This window comes from Trachinotus anak, unplaced genomic scaffold (genome assembly GCF_046630095.1).
Source record: "Trachinotus anak isolate AG129_WGS33_773 ecotype Australia unplaced genomic scaffold, CSIRO_AGI_Tana_v1 ptg000012l, whole genome shotgun sequence".
Taxonomy (NCBI): domain Eukaryota; kingdom Metazoa; phylum Chordata; class Actinopteri; order Carangiformes; family Carangidae; genus Trachinotus; species Trachinotus anak.
In genome coordinates this window covers 27158305-27179176 of record NW_027273863.1, presented here as the reverse complement: position 1 = coordinate 27179176, position 20872 = coordinate 27158305, and the positions used below count along the sequence as shown (strand labels likewise).

At 44.1% G+C, this 20872-nt stretch overlaps 1 protein-coding gene and 1 long non-coding RNA gene across 2 annotated transcripts; one reads left to right on the top strand and one right to left on the bottom strand.

The window, feature by feature from the left end:
- Nucleotides 1–1545: 1545 nt before the first annotated feature.
- Nucleotides 1546–16290, bottom strand: lamc2 (laminin, gamma 2). The gene is made up of 21 exons (XM_071492230.1): nucleotides 16046–16290; nucleotides 11668–11844; nucleotides 11451–11568; nucleotides 10369–10490; nucleotides 10095–10226; nucleotides 9710–9899; nucleotides 8808–8920; nucleotides 8294–8686; nucleotides 7571–7804; nucleotides 7194–7330; nucleotides 6829–6985; nucleotides 6295–6500; nucleotides 5830–5912; nucleotides 5585–5722; nucleotides 5255–5399; nucleotides 4989–5138; nucleotides 4036–4150; nucleotides 3752–3948; nucleotides 2757–2915; nucleotides 2559–2658; nucleotides 1546–2392 (listed from the first exon to the last, which is right to left on the bottom strand). Exons 1-21 carry the CDS (start codon nucleotides 16122–16124, stop codon nucleotides 2139–2141), a joined length of 3399 nt encoding a protein of 1132 aa, XP_071348331.1. The 5' UTR covers nucleotides 16125–16290; the 3' UTR covers nucleotides 1546–2138.
- On the top strand, nucleotides 9752–12824 carry LOC139629547 (uncharacterized). The gene is made up of 3 exons (XR_011692999.1): nucleotides 9752–9891; nucleotides 11529–11648; nucleotides 12696–12824. It is a non-coding gene; the product is annotated as an uncharacterized lncRNA (long non-coding RNA).
- Nucleotides 16291–20872: the final 4582 nt, after the last annotated feature.

Genomic DNA, 20872 nt, shown 5'->3' with positions numbered 1-20872 from the left:
TGTGTGTGTACTTGTACTTGCTGCATAGTAAGGACCAAAAAAAGTATTTTACTAACAGAGTGAGGACATTTTGGGAAAGTGAGGACATTTTGGCTGGTCCTCACTTTTTGAGACACCTTCGAATCACATGTTGAGGGTTAAAACTTGGTTTTAGAGTTATGGTTAGAATTAGCTTTAGGTTAAGGTTAGGGTCAGGGTTAGGCTCTCAGGTGTGATGGTTAAGGTTAGGGTAAGGGGCTAGGGAATGTATTATGTCAATGAGTGTCCTCACAAAGATGGAAGTACAAGTATGTGTGTGTGTGTGTGTGTGTGTGTGTGTGTGTGTGTGTGTGTGTGTGTGTGTGTGTGTGTGTGTGTGTGTGTACAGATCACAGATGGGAGTTTAATCTAATTTTATTGATGCTTAAATCAGGGCCGACCTGAAATGAGACGGTCTGGTCACCAGCTGTTCCCGCCCTCACCGCTGCGTTGCAAAGTGCAGCCACTGTTGCTTAGCAACCTTGACAACATTTAACTTTTTTTTTAACAAAAACCTGAGGTTTTAAGGTCCTTGGTTTTATCACTTGTCCCGTTGGCTGTTGAACTGAGCTGAAACCCAATACCTAGATTGAACAGTGTGATCCTCAGGCTCTCGGTGCTGTTTGCTGCCACATCATTGGTCCCTAATGAATCTCGGGATAGGTTGGGCCACTAAGGATCCACCTGTTGGAGCCTTCGTTGCCCAGGAAAAGAAGGACACATTTGAAATGGGACAGCTTAGCCTTCGGTCTGGACTGGGACACAGTCTCAGCAGGAAAATTGATGTTTTTGTGTCTTGTCTGTTTAAATGTAATATTTTTTCCCATGAAGGTGAGGGTGAGGATTTTACATGTGCTGGTCAGAAGCAGATTATCAGACCAGAAACTTTCCTGATCCACTGATACTTTGATGATGTCATCAGCTCGTGGCTCTGGGTCTTTACAAAACCTTGGAAACAGAAACATCAGGGAGCTCAAAATAAATTATCCTCAGGCTCGACCCCAGAGGTGACGCTGGAAGATTTCAGTTCATACTGAAATCTACTGAAATAAGCGTCACTGGAGGACGGGGCCTGACCCTGATGGAGCTGAAACACACTGGTCTGACTGTGTCGCTGCAGTTTTCACCTGTTTGTTGGATGCAGCATCTCGATGAGGTTGGTGGACTGTGGAAACACCAGGAACAAGGATGGAGATCAGTCCAGGACTTAAAGTCTGATACGTAGGAGTGGAAATAAACCTAAACCTTAAACAATACATTTAAATAGCACAGCCCTGTGTCCTCCTCTGCTCCAGCACAGGACCGTGAGGTTATGTTCTATTTTCCCCAATTAAACAATATTTATTGATGTAATTATAAATAAATATAAAATTAAGTATAATCCATGAAAACAGGTGAAATTCTGATCAATTGTAGTTTTTTATATTCTAATTCAAAAATGGATAAATCATATGTAATTGGTATAACGCCAACTTCTTGATTTCAAAATAGTTCACTTTCATAAAATCATGACATATAATTCTGAGATAATATCTTTGAATTTTTATTTTCTTCCATTTCAAACTTGTAATTTTTTGGCAGGATTAAGCTTCCATACAATCTAATACGTGCTCAAAGAGAAATACAGAGAAGTTCAGAAATATGATCAAAGTGAAGAACATGGAGACAACTGAAAGTGCAGCAGCTTTTATGTGAAAGAGTAAAGATACATATAAATATTTTTTCATTAATGACAAATAAAAACACTGAATTTTGAAAAATATAAAAACTGAAACTGTACAGTTATAAATAGAATTTTCTTACATTCTCACATCACGACATTATCAGAGATATCAGCACAGTTTCATGTAGTAGTTTTATGCACAGTGTCCATCCACCCATCAGGCAAAGTTAGACATGGGTTCAGAGGGTGGGGGGGGGTCAGTAGTATCAGTGGTTGTTTTGTGCAATAATGCAGATTATTATTATGATTGTGATCATGAGTTCACCATCGGGATCATCACTCAGAACATTTTTGTACCACCCACTCTTCTATAAGGAAATACCTTACATTTAAATGGCAGGTATTTACTGTGGATCTGGACTCCGTAAAACCAGGACCTGGCAGCAGGTGATGGTCCTCAGGCCTCCTCGATGGGGGGGCTGTTGTAGCAGCCACTGGGGATGGCCTTCAGGATGTCTTCCAGGTTAGCGATGTCCCCCAGGATGGTGTCAATGTCCACATTGATGCCGGTCAGCCGGCGACGCATGGCGGCCTCCTGCAGCTCCATGTCCCTGAGCCGAGGCCTCAGCTGACCCTCCACGTTTCTCTGAGCGCCGGCCAGAGAGGCCTCCAGCCGCTTCAGCCGGTCTTCATCCACAGCACCGGGCTTGTCTGAGGAGGAGAAGAAGAAGGAGCTAAGGAAACCTGTGCTGCAGGTGTTCCTACAGTCTCCAGGTGTGTCTACAGTCTGCAGGTGTGTCTACAGTCTCCAGGTGTGTCTACAGTCTGCAGCTTCATGTTAAAGCAGACGGTTAAATAAATGAAGCCTTGTACTCACTCATGTTAGCCAGCATGCTGTTGATGTCTCGCAGTGTTTCTCCCACAGCGTCTCTGGCCTGTTTGGCGTTGTTGAACGCTGCAGCAGCTCCGAAGGCGGTCTGCAGAGGGAACATTTACACCGTTCACCTTTTGTGCGACAGTCTGTGAGTCTGTCTCCTCCCTGACAGGTTGTCTGTGTGTGTGTGTGTCACTTTACCTGCTCAGCATCAACCTTCAGCCTCCTGGCGTCATCCAGCTCAAACTCCAGGTCTCCAGCTAAATCGACCGCCTGCGTCCTCAGATCCAGCGCCCCCTTGTTCAGTTTGCCGGCTTCGTGGACCAGACCAGCGTGAGACGGCAGCGATCCAAACGTTCCCTGAAGAACAGAAACACACAGTCAGCTCAGAGCAGAGGCCCCAGACTGGAATCAGGTTCAGCTCCAGTCCAACAGTTAAATGTTCCACTTTTATGACTTTACTATAACAAGCAGCTTCTACAAGTTTTAATATTGAACCTCAAACAGAAAAAACTGCAGCAGCTGAGACTGTCCTGAGCGAAACGAGCCCACAGGTCGTCTGTCAGCAGGTTACTATGACCCACAGTTAGGTTCTGTTGCTAGGCGACATCTAGTGGTCGTAGTGATGATGACAGGAGCAAAGGGGAAAGTGCGGTGACGTAGTTTATAGAGCGACAAAGTCCACGTCAGGAGGAGGTTGGGATGGCTGAATATGACCCAGGAGAGCGGTGTTCGATTCCCATGTGACAGTAGCAGCTTATGCTGTTTCTATCATCCATGACTGTTCGTTGTTATCATTGTAACCATGACAACAAAGATCGTCCGATGTTGAGGAAGTACTTATTTTAACCCGAATCACCATCGTTTCCTAAACCTAATTAAGTCGTGACTGTTATTATAGTAACCATGGCTACGAAGGTAGGTACGTCACTAACAGTACACTCCGTGTGTTTAGTATTGTAACCATGACAACCACAGTCCAGTACACCTGCCTCAGGACACCCCGCTCTGGGCTGTATCAGGGGGCTGTCTCCTGCAGGCGATCAATAACGTCACAGTCCAGGGTTCGATGCCAATCAGCTCATTGATTAATCATTGATTAAGTGTATATATAACAGACCTGGAGTTGTTCTTCTCTTCGGCTTCCAGTCTTTGTGCTAAGCTAGGCTAACACACGTCCTAAGCCTGGTTCTTACCTCCAGACCGCTGACCAGGCCCTCCAGCATGTTGATGCCTCCCAGGGCACCGTTGTAGTTGTCGTACATGTCTTCCAGGAGAGACAGCGTCTGGCCGTTGTTGCGCACAGCCTGCTGGATGGTGGCGTTGATGCCGGGGAGGCGCCTGATGGCGGCGTCAGCGTCCGCTCTGCTGCGGCCGATCTGCTGGTCGAATCCTGAGGAGGAGAGCCACATTCAGTCCACGGTGTTGGTGTAGAAAACAGTGGAGGAAGCTGAGCCTGTCAGGCCGAGTGTGTGTGTACCTCTCAGGGTGTTGAGTGCGTCGTCCAGCTCGTTGGTGTTGCCGTTGATGCGGAGCAGGGCGCCCTGCGTGTCCGCCTTGGCGGCGTTGACTCTGTCCAGCAGCTTGTTGAAGTCCTGCAGACACACACAGGTAACAGCCGGACTTTACATCTCAGTGAATACAACACGGCTAACACAGCTAACACAGCTAACATGGCTAACACAGCTAACACGGCTAACACGGCTAAGACAGCTAACACTGCTAACACAGCTAACACAGCTTAGACAGCTAACACGGCTAACACAGCTACCACGACTAACACGGCTAACACGGCTAAGACAGCTAACACAGCTAACACAGCTAACACAGCTAACACGGCTAAGACAGCTAACACTGCTAACACAGCTAACACAGCTTAGACAGCTAACATGGCTAACACAGCTACCACGGCTAACACGGCTAACACAGCTAAGACAGCTAACACGGCTAACACAGCTAAGACGGCTAACACAGCTAACACGGCTAAGACGGCTAACACAGCTAACACGGCTAACACGGCTAACACCAGACTGGAAGAAGTTTTCTCTTCAGTTGCTGCTTCGTGAAGTTTTCTGATGTTGTGGTTACAAGCAGCTGGTGAGTCTGTGGCTACTGAGCTAACAGCTAACACCAGGTTAAAATAACTGCCTCCTTCGAAGTCTGGCCCGTATCCTTCCACATCTGGCTGTTATCTGACAGTCAGAAGACTTTGTGTGTGTGTGCCAGAACTGGGCCAGATGTGGGAGTAGCAGCTGATCATGCTGTAAACGGTCCAGACTCAGGCCGGATTTATTTTGTCATTTTCTCTGTGTGAGGCACAATGATTCCTTCAGTTTCACACTGTGACATGGTGTCCGGGTCAGAAATGTGAAACAGGAAAGAGGGCCGGTTGTTCTGTGTTCAAGGTGAAGCAGACTTGGATGAATTCTGTACCTGCTGGGCGGCTTTGCCATTGAACAGCAGGTCCCTGCTGGCGGCCATGTCTCGCTGCACGCCACCCTGCAGCGCCTGAAAGCCTGAGATGTTCTCGTCCACCACGCTCTTCATACCATCCAACCTGGAAACCATGGCATCCATCTCCCCCTGAGCATCATGGGAAAATAGACAGATGGTCTTACACAGAGGAAATAAGAACTTATTTTGTCAGATCAGTTTTCTGAAACTAACAGCACATTTTGACGTCTAACAGCAGTTGTTACCTTCAGGGATGCTGGGATGTTTCGCTGCATGTTGGCGATGTTTTTCAACATGCCATCTGCCATTTTGCTCTCATCTCTGGCCTCGCCGCTCAGACGGATCGCCTGGCTCTCCATACCTTTCACCAGGCCCGAGGTCTGATCGTACCTGAACACACACAGACATTAGTTCAACAACGAGTTGAGGGCGTCTGTGCCAGGGTCTGTCACAGCAGGTCTGACTGTTGACTTTCTCCTAACGGTCTTACGGACAGAGTCTTGTATCTTGGACATTCTCCATTGGAGCAGAATTATTAATGACACTAACACACATGCCTAACAGTGTCAACTCACATAGACTTCAGATCTCCGATCTGCTCTTTGACTTTGTTCTCTCTGTTTGTGAGAGTTCGGACCAGAGCCAGACTCTTCTCAGAGTCGCTCAGGGCTTTGTTGGCGGTTTGCTCCACAGTAGTGGCCTTCGTCTGATGTCTGGGAGATGGACAGAGTGGAATTATTAATGCTGAAAAGGGTTAACACACAAACATGTGTTTTACCAATCCATCAGTGACGCCATGAAATCAGTGTAAGGGACTTACTTATCCGCCAGGCTGGTAGCTTTCTGCACCAACGACGACAGCAAGTTTGGACCCAGCAAAGGAGCATCTCCGAGAGGAAGCTCCTGACAGGAGGGAAGAGAGAAAACAGGTTTATCATGATGCTCAGACAACATCACTGTGATACTGAAGGAAACTTAAAAACAGGAGGATTCTCATCGATGTTCTGCACCCTCTGTTCCTCTAGAGCTTTATTCTGAAGGGACATCAGAGAGGATGATATCCAGTGATGTCACACTGAATCATACCAGACATGGGTTCAGATCTGAAGTTGAATTTGGACTTTGGACCATTTTTGACCCTAGATCACCTCATCCAGTATCTATGGGCCCCTCTCACTCCCCACCTCCCCTGCAACACGCCCTCTGTCTTTGTTAGTTGACATTACAGGTAATTACAGTAAAAAGCAATGGTGTGATTTGTGAAAAGGTCAGGTTCAGGTCTTACAGCTGATCTGAGGCTGGTCTTGGCCTCCTCCAGCTTGCGTTTCATCTCGTCCATCAGAGTCTGGACCTTCTCCACCTCCGTCTTGTACGTGTTCTGTCTTTGTTTGATGTCATCAGCCGTGTCGGCGAGGTTTTGGATGTCCTGTTCCTCGACCAGCTGATTCCTGCTGATAGACGACAGACGATTCTGCAGGCTCTTCTCCAATTCTATTGGACACAGGAGATGTGACATCATCAGTGCATAGCATCTTATCAGATTTATATGAATGAAACTTTCTGGAAGCTTCCTCAAAATATGTGCTTTTGTCTTTGTATGAGCAGTTAGGTCCAAGCAGCAATCGAGTGTGTACAGCTGCAGTTCCTCTAACGGCCACTAGATGCTGCTAGAAAACCCAGAGCAGCAAAATATTAAGGTTTAAAAAGAAGCATGTCTCAGGCGGCGTGTGCTTTACAGGATGTCTCAATCTCATATTTTCTGGCTCCAGTAACTGATAAAGAATCCGTCCGTGACAGCGGAGACGAAGCGTCGTCTTACCTGCCAGCTGCTCAGTGTTGTCCTGCAGGTCGTTCACCAGCCGCTCGGTGGCTCTCAGAGTAGCCTCCATCTCAGCGGTGTTGGTTGGAGTCAAACCTCTGTCCATTTCTGAGATCTGAGTCTCCAGATCCTTCACTCTGGCAGCGTAAACCTCCATCTGAGGCACAAGAATCAGGTTTTGACAGGTTCAGACGTGTTATGGAGCATCGCTGCCCCCATGTGGCCAAAAAAGTCAATTCATGCAGATTTGATTATGATGAATTATTAAACTACATCTGAAAACTGGAGGAGTTCCTTTGACAGAACCAATCAAAGCAAAGTACAGAAATATGGACTCATCTAAGGCCCAGGTTTTACAGCTGTACCTTTGTCTTGATGGGGCTGAAACAAGCGGGGCAGTTGGATCGTTGACACCTCAGACCCTCGAAGCCTGGTCTGCACCGACAGCGACCAGAATCATCGCACTGTCTGGACTCAGAGCCCTGGACGTCACAGTCACACGCTGGTCCACAGAACAAGAGAGGAAACAAGTGTCAGTGACATTTATACTGACGAGGTCCACGTGGCTCAGGTTTCACTGCACGTTTTTAAAACTGTGAACTAAACTAATGTTCACACTTAACCAAATTCATCTATAAAAACTGAACCTTTTCAGTCGGAGTTTGAGTATAAAACATTTGGAGGCCATTTAGGTTTGTCTCTTTGTTAACCATAACCATGACTGAAACATGCTTCCTCTTACGTTTGCAGGCGTCACTGGCTTGGCTGTGGTAGAACCCTCTCTGACAGGCCTCGCAGCTCCAGCCCTTCCTGTTGTTCTGACACTTCAGACATTCACCGCTGCTGCGGTCGCAGCTTCCCGCCACGCTGACGTCAATGTGACCATTACACTGACAGGGCCTGCAGGGGCGACGAAATCCAGCAACTCCAGCGGGGTCTCCATAAAACCCTTCCTGACAGATGTCACAGCGAGGACCTGAAGGCAGACACAGATAAAATACCATCATGTTGTTGGAACTTTTCTATCAATGGAAGACGAGTTCATGATTATAGTCTTCAATTAATCCCAAGACCTAAACTAACAATTTGAAAGATATCTGAGAGAGTTTAGAGTCTGATAGAGTTTCCTCAGAGTGGTACGGAGGCTCCTTCAAGACTGGAACATTTTCCCATTAAAATCATGTCTAATCCAGAAAGTGTCAAACTGCCAGTGAAATATATTTTAGTTAATATGGTTTAATCCAGACATTAGGTTGTGTATCAGTTTTAGGTTTCACACTCACCGTGTTTTTCTTTTTTCATTTTAAATTTCTTGTTTTATTTATTTGTCTATTCTTCGGGTAGTCCTGGCTAACCAGCCCGTTAACATGATATTGTGTCTTTGTATGATTGACTTAGAAATAATATTTCGACTTCACACTGAGCAGTGACGCAGACGAGCGATGATCAGAATATGGTGACTCACCGGTGGTTCCGGCCGGACACTGGTCACACCGCGGCTGCAGTGAACCAGCAGCCAGTGAACAGGACACTCCCTCTGGACAGGGACACTTCACACAGGTCTGGAGCTGCCAGGGGTCTCTGTAAAACCCCTCGGAGCAGCTCCGCTCTCCAGGCGTCTCGTCAGCAGAGTAACAGTCTCCAGTCTGAGGGTCACAGCTGCCTCCTCTGCAGCTGCAGGGCTCACAGGGGCTGAAGGCTCCATCTGCAGGGTTCCTGCGCTTGAAACCAGCTGAGCAGCGCTCGCAGAACTCACCCTCGTATCCTGTGGGGCAGCTGCAGGTCTGGACCCAGCGGGCCGGGACGCCATCCCCACGCTGTGCTGACACCAGCTGCACATTGTCAAGGTAACCACGTCCTGAGAAGACACAACAGTTCAGCTAACACCCACATCACAAGTATCTAGCAGAAACCTTTCAGTGTTTGTTCCCCTGCTTCCAAAAGAAGAAGAGTAAAGCAGCAGGCAGAGTAAAACTCACCTTTTTCACCGAATGTTGCCCGGATCTTGATGGCGGTGAGGCTCTGGAGGAGCTTCTGGAACTGGAGGGAGGAGAGCTGAGGCCTCCACCTGCTGCTGGGCTGCTCGTCCAGTCTGTCCATCAGACAGAAGACAGGGTTTGACACATTACAAACTGAGCTGCTTGTTCTGGAATCAGTCTGTTCCTGAGTCGCTCACTGAAAACTCAGAGGAACAACCTTCCACCTGAACGTTTGAATTATTATTATTTTCAGCTAAAATGTTTCTGAGCCTCAAACTATGTAGAGATGTGAAATTTGCAGAATATTTTAACTAATGGAGGAAGTTTTACCAAACAGCAATACATGTAAACCAAATTAGATGTCATTACTCTGACATCACAGGCACAGACAGGTGAGTTAAGATGAACCTTCCCGGAGCCTTGGATTGGTTCACCTTCAGCTCTGAGTCGGGTCAGGTGACTGGACCTCAGTGTAGCTGTGTTTTAGTATTCAGTGAGCGAGCAGGCAGACGTTACTATCACCAGTCCTGCTGCACGCAAAGTTAAATGATCTTGTCTTTACAGAAGAGTTTTATGGTACAACGTTGTGCTTCAATGCAGCTTCCTCAGCCTCACTAGTGAAGTAAATCCCATGAGCCTCAGCAGCTGCAGATCTGTTTCTACTTGCTCTGATTACAGCAGCAGGATTCCTCCACTCTGACAGGAATGTTCACACAAGTGAAAAAAATCTTTAAGTAGCAACACGGACGAGATCAAACTGTGGATCTTCAGAAAGAACCACGAGATATGTAATTTAAGCTCTTTGGAGCACCAGGCGGGTGGAGCTTATCACATCAGGAGTGATGTTAGACAGATCTGACACAAAAATAAAATGGTGATTATGATGATTATCTGTCTCTGACCTGAAGCTGTACTTGATTTTCTGTCCACAGGGGACGATGGATCTCAGGTCGCCCAGTGAGGCGGAGACTCTGAGACCGGCGCCTTCCAAGATCACGTCGTTGGTGGACGGGTATCGAACGCCCCGGTCCAGACGTAGGGAGAAGGAAAAATTCTGACCATAACTCAGCAACTGGTTCCCCAGGTAAGGACCTGTAGGAGAGGAGACACCTGGTTAGGAGGAGGGAAGGGAAGGAAAGGAAAGGAAAGGAAAGGAAAGGAAAGGAAAGGAAAGGAAAGGAAACAGAGAATTGGGTGACAGCAGCAAATATGAAAGAGAAAGAAGAAAAGGAGAAAAGGAGGAGCAGATGACAGAAGGCAGATAAAGGAGGCAGGGTTTATTCTCACCTGGAGCATACAGGTAAACTGGCAGGCTGTTTTTGGAGATCACCTCCAGGTCCCCATGTGTTGGTGACCATCGGAAGTGAACGTCACTGGGAGCGACGCCCTGAGCTGTCGCCACCGTCCAACCGTCTGCACCTGAAAACACAACACAGTCTGTCACTTCACACCCTGCAATAATGGTGTTTTCTGACGCTTTTATTTTGAAATTAATCCCAGAATGCTCTGTTAACTACTGAAGCTGTCTTTGGTGTTTTATTGTGAGGAGGTGAATGGTTACCGTCGGTGAAGGTGGAGGTGATGTTGTGGATGGAGTAACCAGATTGTGCAGAACAGCGGCTGCTGTGGCCGTAACAGAAACATGGCAGAGTCTGACTCCCAGAATCCTCTCTGGGCTGACGTCTGCAAAACACGACAAACAACAAGAAATTAGAGTCAAAATTACAAAAAAACTGAAGTTGCTGTTTTACGATGTTAACTGTTTGAAGCTTTTGAAATATTTTTTTTGTGGGTGTAATAGTTTAATTTGAAGCACTGAAAGAAGTTGAAGTGGCAACTGAGACAAAAGGACTGAAAAAAGATGGAATTTAAACCAAAAATGTGTTTAAGAAAAGTAAAGTGTCCTTAGAGATGGGATGGCTGAAAGAAGCTGAAGTGTTGACTGAATTGTAATGAAATAAATTGGAATTTAAGCAGTGAATCGTGTTGAAAATACAAGCACTGAAAGGAATTGAAGTGGCAGTTTTAACAGAGGAACTGAAATAAATTTATTTTGAAATTCAGGCAGTGTCACGTGTTGAAGTAATAGCTGGGTGCAAACTGTAAAAGGAGTGTGTGTCAGTTAAGTGAAAGTCCTGATGGGAGTTGAAGTGTTAAGGTGTAAGCATTGAAATAGATTGAAGTGGCAGATGAAATGTAAGCAGTAGCAGGAGTTACAATGCCAGTTTAAGTAAAAGCATTGAAAATTGTCAAGTGTTAGTTCCAATGAAAGTGCTGAAAGGAGTTGAAGTGTCAGTTACAGTTACGTGCAAGAAAATCAATGAATTTAAGGGTCAGGCAGATGTTGAAGAGTCAAGAGTTTAAGTGCACGCACCAAAAGAAGTTAAAGTAGAGATCCTAAAAGTAGTTGACGTGGCAACACCGAAAAGAAGTGAAGTGTTAGTTGAGCTGTACGCATTGAAATGGGCAGGTGGAATTTCAGCGGTGAAAGAAATTAAAGATTCAACTGAAATGCAAACACAGAGAGGAACTGAAGTGTCAGTTGAAGTTTAAGTGCTGAAAGGAGTTGAAGCATCAGTTGAAGTGCATTAACCAAGTGTAAGATTGTTTCACGGAGTCTGTAGATGTAACGTGAGTTTTCACCTTTGTGAGCAGCCGTTCGGTCCGATGGGTCCGTCAGGGCAGCGGTCACATTTTTCTCCTCTCACGCCTTCTCTACAGCTGCAGCGCCCCCTGCTGTCACATTTAGAGCTGACAGAACCTGAAGGAGAAGCAACAGCTTTAGACAGCCAGCATCTGTAATCCAGCACCACAGTTTCTCTCTCCCAACATCAAGGACAGGTATGTTGTAGTCTCTCACCTGTGGGGTTGCAGCGGCAGGGCGTGCAGCTCACTCCCGCCCCCTCCTGGTAGAAGCCGGCCTTGCAGCGCTCGCAGTGGCGGCCCTCAGTGTTTCCCTGACAGTCGACGCAGTGGAGACCGAAGGCGTCTCGAAGACAGTACCGAGATCTCCCGTTGCACTCACAACGCACTGTTGCTGCAGGAGACAGGAAGTTAAAGCTCATTTTACTTTGTTTATTTAAATCAAGAATTTATATCATTCTTTGTACATAGCTGCAGAAACACGGTTCTCGCTCTTCTGGTTGTTGATGTTGTGTTTTTGTCCATCATCATGTTGTTAGTAGGTCTTAGTTATTTATGTGGTTTGACACTGATTTTAAGGCATAATGTTTTAGTCATGAAACAAAAGAAAAGAAGAAAGAGAAATGTTCTTTGTTATATATAATAATTGCATTCCTCTTAATTATGACTTTGTGTCATACTTTGTTATCTCTTTTAGTTGTTTCTCCATACTTCTTCCATACAGCTATTGCTGCTTGTTATTTATTCACATACTTTACCACTCGTCTTTTCAATGTTCTCTTCTCATCTCTCTGCATTTTTTATTTTGCCTTTTTGTAAAGCACTTTGCAATATAAACTCTGCTTTTAGATAAATACTGTTGTTCTATCGTTATATTTATAGACTTTTAGAATTAGCAGTGTTGTATTTTTAACCAAATGCATTTACAGTACACCAGTACTGTAAATGCAATGCACAGTATTAGTGAGTCTAGACTGTTTCCAGAACCAGGAGGCTGCAGTCTTCATTACAGTCTCGGTGAAAGTCTCAGAGCGAGAGAAAAAGGTCAGGGGATCATTAAAATCTGTTGGATCATGAATATCCACAGTACATTTGAATACATATAATATTATATATCATATAATATAATCTGATGAAAGACAAAAACAATCACAGTTTTTCTTTTCCACTGAGCCTCAACGTGACCAGAGCATTAGAGATGTTTACAGAGGTTGAGGCGTCTCTTATGTTCTGTGGTTTGTTCAGAAATCCCAGTGAGAGCGGCCCCTCCCAACCTGAAGCCCTGCAGACATCAGAGTCCCACCCAAACCAGCCAACGCCTCGTGTGAGGAGACGCCACACAGCCGTCTACCTGCGGCGAGCTGAGGGATCATCACTGACCAAGTCCAGGACTTGTTCCATCAGAATGAAAGCCTCCTTTTAAACCTTGATGGGAGAGTTTAACAGGCCGCTGCTTGTTTCTGCTGTTAACAAAGAGCGGGACTCTCATCCACAGCTCACACAGTCCCATAAACAGCGCTTAGGGGTAAAGTTATGTAATCACAGGGAGGCAAGAGTCAGAGTTCAGCCTGTGTAGTTACTGCACAGCCGAACATCAGCCTGTTTTTATTATGTTTTACCTTTAACCTTAAACTCTTGGTTTTAGTTAAAATGCTGCAGCAAAATGAATTTTCTCTTTGTGGAGGAAGAATCTCAGAGATTTATCATTGGACGACAGCCTAGTTATTGATTCATGTGTTCATCTCTTCATGTTGCAGCTGTTTATGTGGAGCTCATTTAACTTCGTCATTCAAGAATTCTTATCTTGACGTATCTTCTAATCTTTAATAAAACATTTTCATTTAATTATTGGTCTGAATCTGCAAAGTAACTTGTCCACTGAACGTGTTTTATAGATCCTGATGAGTCGATGTTTCAGACTGATTAACAGCCTTTTATCACACCTCGAATGAACGAATGACGTTATTCTCCACAGGTGTTTGGGGGGGGGGGGGGTAAAGGTGCGTCTGTTTGTTCGTCTGTCTGACTGTCCGACCTCAGTCTGATTCAGGGCTGGTGTATCAGCAGACTGTAACGGCTCAGTCATGGTGGATACACTGTGACTCACTGTGTGATAGGAGACAATGTTCATCTGAGCGCCGCCGCCGGCCATGAGCTCAGGTATTATGGCTGTTATAGGACAGTTTCCAACATGCATGTGTCTGACAGGATTCCTCCCTGAACTCACAGTGACTGACAATAAAAACACAACTGAGGAGCAGATGGAAACTTCTGCCCCGGAGGAAACAAAACATAACGAGGTCCCACCCAGAAACACCTTTCCTTACATCACAGCCTCCTACAGAAAACAGTGGTGAACGCAACTAAAACCTGTCAGGTCTGTACTGGACTCAGCCTTCATGCATCCTGCTGACACTCTGCACTGGTTGAAAGCTGGACGTCTCCTGATTCTCTGTGTTCACGGTGTTTCTGGATCCTGCAGCAGCTGCTGACAGAGTCGGCTCAGACATGTGGCCACAGCTTCATGTTCATTTATGCCAAAATATTCAAGGCAAAAAAAAACTTTCCACCATGTTTGTAAAACTTTGCCTCCAGCTGTAAAACCAACCAGTCTCCAACAACACCAACCCTCTGATACGACCCACAGCAGCGTCTCCTGAAGTACAAACATACGGCCACTAGAGGTCGCCTAGCAACAAAACCTCACTATGGGTCATAGTAACCTGCTGACAGACGACCTGTGACCTCGTTCACAGGAGGCAATGACCAAAAATTTAAGCTGCTTTAACTACGTCATATACACCGGTTCCCAATTTAGGGGTCAAGCCCCTCCAAAGGGTCACCAGATAAATCAGAGGGGTCACATGATTCACAGCAGAGAAAAGAAGAAGAAACACGTCTGGTCCGGATTCAGTTTTATAGACTTTGCTCTGATCTTTGATTTTGTTGTGAAATACTGGATCAAAGTTTCATCATCAGAGGTTTTGACTTGAACTGACTTGTGAACAGGAGCCACAGCTGTGGGCTCGAAACAGCTGCTGTCATCTGAAACAATATATCATATGTTTTTATGTAAAATCTTGATCTCTAAAGTACAAATACCTCAAACAGCATATCCTAACATTTTTATCTTTTTGACAAACACATAGAAATTGTATTTATCGATGCAAATTTCATAAAACACAAAAACATTAAATATTCTCTTATTTTTATTCCTCCGGGATCTTTGATCATCTTCAAAATGGTTATTATTATCATTATTGTTATTATCATTATTATTATTATTATTATTATTATCATTATTATTATTATTATTGACCATATGCATTTCCATCATAGTTCGACATATTAAAAGCTCTTGGAGAAGCAGTTTGGATAACTTTTGTTGTCAAACTAATGAAAAGACTTTTTACCATACTCTGCTAATATCTTATTGCACCATATCAGTAATGAGGTAATTATCATGTTTCTCTACATCAGTGAAGGTGAAGACAGACTCTTGTCTGTCATTTATTTCTTTTATGTTTGACTCTGCTCAGTTAAAGCGCAGTACAACAGTCATTTGTTGAATCTTTGAAACTCTCTTCAGTCTCTGTCAGTGTGTCCGGCTGAATTCCTCTCAACACATCGTTTAAACTGAACTGCTGATAACTTTAATGCCTGAGGGGGAGGCAGCCCCCACAGGTGAGGGAGAGGCAGCAGGGCCCCACCCGTGGGTGCCGCCCTGCTCCTCTCTGTGTCTGTTAAGTGGAGCTGCTGTGATTTCTCATGTATGGAAGCTCATTTCAGCCAGGAGGGAAAAACTAAAAAAGTAGGAATGATAGATAAAAAAAATCCTCCATCTCCTAATTCAAATTGAAAAGGTCATAACTTTGAATTGGTAAATCAAAGTTATGACCATAATATCTGTGTCATGTTACTTCCATTTATTTGTCATCTGTATATTTTCCTTATTGTATATATTTTTGGTTGGTTTCGGCTGTTGCTGAATGTTTCTCCTGTTATTAATCTTCGTCTCCAAACTCCTCAGTCTGGCGATATTAAAACACACATATAAAGTACATTTATTATTGTTGGTTAGATGCTAAACTGAATGTGTGGTACTGGTGCTCATTATGTGCTATGACCATGAAGTCATATGTAATGTAATGTAATTTAATTAAAGGTAAATTCCCAGTACTAATGAAAATCTTTAAAACAACTTTAAATCTCACTTCAAGTTTGTTGACATCGTTTTTTTTTCACAGTTATTTGCTTTGATTAAACATTATTATATAAAATAAAATATATTTTTTCATGGTAAACAAAAATGGAGGTTAAATTTAGTTTATTATGGATGAAGTCTCGTTAATAGGTATATCATATGTTTTTAGAAAAGTTGTTGAGTATGAAGAGATGTTTCTAATGTCTCTCTGCTGCTTGTTAAAGTGCAGCTGTGTATTTCCTCTGAGGCTGAGCTCAGGTGAACTGATCCAGGCATCAGCAGATGAATTAGAGCTCCAGTTTAAAGATGCTGAGCTGGAGGTCTGAGCTCCTTCAGCCCCGAGATAAAAACAACAGAGTCCGAGCAAAGAGTAAGAAGAGTGCACACTTACTGTAGTATGTGTATGTGGCCTGGACGGCACAAACCACAGCCAGAAGCCCACAGAGTGAAATCCAGCTGCTGTTCCTCATGTCGTGTGAATCCTAAATTCAGATTACTGTCAAATCCTCAGAGCTGCAGATAAAAAACTAATTCAGCTCCTCAGAGTGTCGCCTTTTAACTCCTCTCCTGCTGCAGGTCTGTACACGCTGCACATACTGGCCCACACTTACTCACATGTGATTCACACACACACACACACACACACAGAGTCAGAGGATATGACGGCTGCAGTGTGTGTGTGTGTGTGTGTGTGTGTGTGTGTGTGCTGAGACAGTGCAGGGCGTTGTTCTGGACGTTTACTGGGACTCTTCCATCAAATTTACATTTTTGTGACAAAGACGTTTCACAAGATGCAGAATTAAAAATCATGTCTGTGGTGAAAACAGCCTCTGTTCCACACTGGAAAATATCATCAGATTTAAACTTGTCTGGTGCTGCTGAATAAGAAAAGTAAGTTCAGACTGAACAGGCTGAATGGAGCCAATAAAACATGACACAGAACTAGAACCTTTATCAATCTTTATATGCTGCTATAAACATCAGAGGTCTGAACCAAAGTGAGACACAGGAGACGCTGTGAGTTCAGGAATGAGGGGGAGGAGGACGAGAAAAAGAGAATAATAAGCAAATGAAAGGAAATGAAGTGTGAGCAGACTCTCCACTCACTAACTACATCACAACAAATGTACACTTTAATGCATTAACAGCAATAATTATCCACATACATCATTTCTCTGTAGAACAGAAATGTGTTTATCGTTTATTTGCAGAACTTTAACTGTAATGAAGTATTTTATGCTGTTGTGTTGATATTTGTATTGACAGTGTGTAACTGGTACATAACTCCTGTCAATCATATGTCATCATATGTCTGCTAATAATCCAGATGTTTGTGCTGGGAAGAGAACGGTCCTCTATTTCACTGTCAATAGGAATGTCCAATGATCCAAAACATCTGGAAGGATTTTATTGGATGTTTGTTGGAGATGTTTAACCCTTTCACAACCACGGGGATCACCGGTGACACCGCGGCGCATGTGTATTTCAAATTACCGTAACTCCTCCTGAATTAGATTTTTGCAATCTCAGAAATGTTCAATCTGCACTTTTCAAGAATTTATAAAAAGAAAGTTGAAGAAAATTCAATTCCGTTTTTGTCCTTTTCTTCATATAACACACAGCTTTAGGTGTTGAATTACATAAGAATGGTAAATACTTGACAGATTTTGAAAGTTCTACTTCTCCTGGAAAAAGGGTGTAAATTATTTACACATAGGGTATTTTTTGACACAATTATTGACAAAAATAGACAAAAAAGACCAGCCGTTTTAATAAATATATCTATTATTATGGTGCTAAAAGGGTTAATCCCTTTAAAGATCAAACTCTGAGTGTTTGTAATATATCTGAAGAACTTTATACAAACATCTAAACAGAAACAGATGTTTCAGATCACAGTCTAGCGCATCGATGTTCCTCTATGCAGATGACACCCTGCTCGACATGTCTGCCAAGCCCAACTCCACACTCTACCCTCTTTGATTGTCTGTTGGAAATTCAATCCTGGTTATTCTCTAACTTTCAGTGATTAAACTGAGGTTCTCCTCGTTGGTACCAAGACTACCTCAGCCAAACTTTACAGTTTCTCTCTAGTTATTGACCATGTCACAGTTCCTCCTTCACCCCAGGTTAAGAGTTTGGGTGTCATCCTTGACATCACTTTGAAGCCCACATCAATCACCCAGGCTGCATTTTTTCATCTATGCAATATCTAGCACGTACGTCGGTCACTTACAATCCACAGAACTGCTTTTCTTCTACGATCTTTAGTCACGTCTCACACTGATGACTCTGTCCTCTCTGGTTTTCTTCACAAACTCCTCCCTAAACTTGATCTGGTTCAGGGAACAGCAGCCGTATCATTACCCACCATCACTCCTGTCCTCCAGCAGCTGCACCGACTCCCTGTTAAACATCCCTCTGATCTCCTCCACATCAGCCCGTATTCTTCGATCATCCTCCTCTATTAAAGGAGCTATGTGTAAGTTTTGCTGTAGCTACATAGCTTACGTTAGCATTAACAGCTGTTTACTCACCAGTCTAGGAGAAATGTGAGTTCAGGTTTCAAACTTCATCTTTTACTCTCCAACATCTGTCTCCAGAGGTGGACAGCAACCTTCTTGTTTTGCTTCTATTTCTATCACTTCTTTTCTTCAACTGAAGTTAGCATGCTAACTAGCTAGCCCATCTCATCACTTTTCCGAAACCCTGAAGAAGCAGCTGCTCAGAGGACGTATTATAACCTCTTGTACTGTAAAAGACTGGTAAGTAAATCTGGAAGGAGCCTATAAATCAAATGTATTATTATCATTATTTATTTATTTATTTTTAACCCTCGAGACTTTGGACTTCTTCCAGCCAGGAGAGCCACTGCTCTATGTTGGAAGAGTATGGATGCTCCGTCATTGAGAATGTGGATAAAGGAGCTTTGGGACTGTGTTGGTCTAGAAAGACAAACTTACACTGCTGAGGGCAAAGAGAAAGACTTTCTTCACCTCTGGGAACCAAACACTTTATGAATATCATAAAACGTAGACATGTAGGCCTCAGCTGAAAGGAAATATTTATGTTTTATTTGTCCTCTATCTGATATTAATGCAAGTTGACCGTGAGTGTATGTGGTTGTGTGAGTTTGTGCAATGTAGGACATTTTTTTTTATCCCAAATTGTTGTGTTGTTCCTGCATGTTGCAGTGTGTATGGGACGTGATGAGAAAATGATAATAAAGATATTGGGACACTGAGCACTGAGAGCGTAACGAGACTCCTTCACCTTAACTAATGTTGAGTCTGATGTTTACTCAGCTCCAACGCTCAATCACAGCCTGCAGGCCGGGGGAGTCTTTTTCTTCCTGCTGTGGATTGTTTCCATTTGTAAACTGTATCCTGCGGCTGCAGCTATGACACACCCTGAACCTCAGACACACTTACTCACACACACACACACACACATTATGACCCATCGCACACACCCTGCCAGTACCTGGTTACACACTCAAACACTTTCCCCACCACTGATCTGCAGAAATACACCGCCGCAGGCTCCAACACTCACACACACACAGCCACGCCCGGTCTGTTCCTGTTACCTCGTCAACACCGCACCCTGAACACACACGTTATCAACGCCTGCCTGGACCTTCGAGCTGCACGTCTCAGCTCTGAGTTCACCTCTAAGTGCTGCAGTCAGTGCGCTCCAGTTCAGCTCAGACATAATTCAGCTTTGTAGTTCTTTATTTACACCTTCAGTGTTGGACACAACAATCCAGCTCTGAGCAAAATGAACAGATTCCTCAGCATCACATTGTATTTATTTTATTATATATGTGTGTTAATGCAGATACATATACACACACACACCAACATATATACATACTAAAGTATATCTTAGTAAAGAATCAGAACAACAAAACAGTGACTGAGTTGTAGATAACAGTTAATATCATGTAATGAACCTACTGTTTATCTACAGAGGCTCAGTCCAGGTTCATCACTGGTCACGTCTAGAAAAGTAAACAAGACAAGAACATAAATATCATCACTGTCAGTCTCTCAAAAGAATTCAGCTGCTTGGTCCAAACACGTCTTCAAAGCTGGACGAGACTGAGTTCGTACACACTATTAGAGAAGTACGTAATATATTCTGTTATTCTTTATATAGATGTAAATCAGGCAGGTTGTTTAAGAACAGAAACAAGGGTTTCAGTGAAATGTTGTCCAAACTGATGTGGTGACGGAGTGAAGTGAAGATCAGGAACAGATGCATAAATGTTCCTTCTTTTGTTTCACATCTGGAACAGTTTCATGAATTATCTTTGGAAATGTGTGAATAAACTTAAAATCAGCTTCCTTGATTGTATAACTTGTAAATGAGAAGTTTAATCTTTCAAGTGTTTAACCACATATTTTCATTGATAACCATTCCAGACTTTTCCCAGCAAACTCCTCCACACACACATCAGCTGTGTGTCTGGACCTGTGTCCGTCACACCTGTGAGGATGACTCTGTCTGAGTGACAGCGATGAGACGCCTCCGTCAGGCCGTCACTCTCAGCTGACTGATCAGAGCAGGAACAGCCAATCAGAGATGGACAGACGTGAGAGACCTGAATGAATGAGTGGAGACTCGTAATGAACGCAGACGCTTCCTCACAGGTGGACTGCACATCCCATCATGCTCTGTGGCAGCTTGATCGGTTAAGGTCAGATTCACGATGTGGCTTCCTGTGCACAGCTTTGGTGAGAAGGTTTCAGGTGAGACCTGGGAACCATCCATGACGGGGCCCCAGAACCTGACACAGTTGAATCCAGTTCAAATACTTCACCTGTCCAGATTTTCATCCAGTGAGTCATCGGTGTGACCAGACTCACACACCTTTCCCTGGTGTTTCAGGTGTAAGAAGGTCGTAGACCCAGAGCCAAGTCCTCCAGGTGTGACACACAGTGGTTTGAATCTGTCTCAGGCTGACGCTCTCTCCACCAGGACCTCCTCCTTCAGACAGCACGGGGTGGATGAGGTGCTGGTTTACCCCATTTACCCCATTTACCCCACTATCCCTAACACTGACTCGACATTACATTCATTTGGCTAAGTGCATTTTATTCTGGAGGGTCTAGTTAATATGAGAAAGAGCTGAGAGAGTTTTAAGCTACCATTGTACTAAACCTGCAGACACTCTGAGCAGCTGCAGCGGTGGGTTCAGGCACTTCCTGTCTGA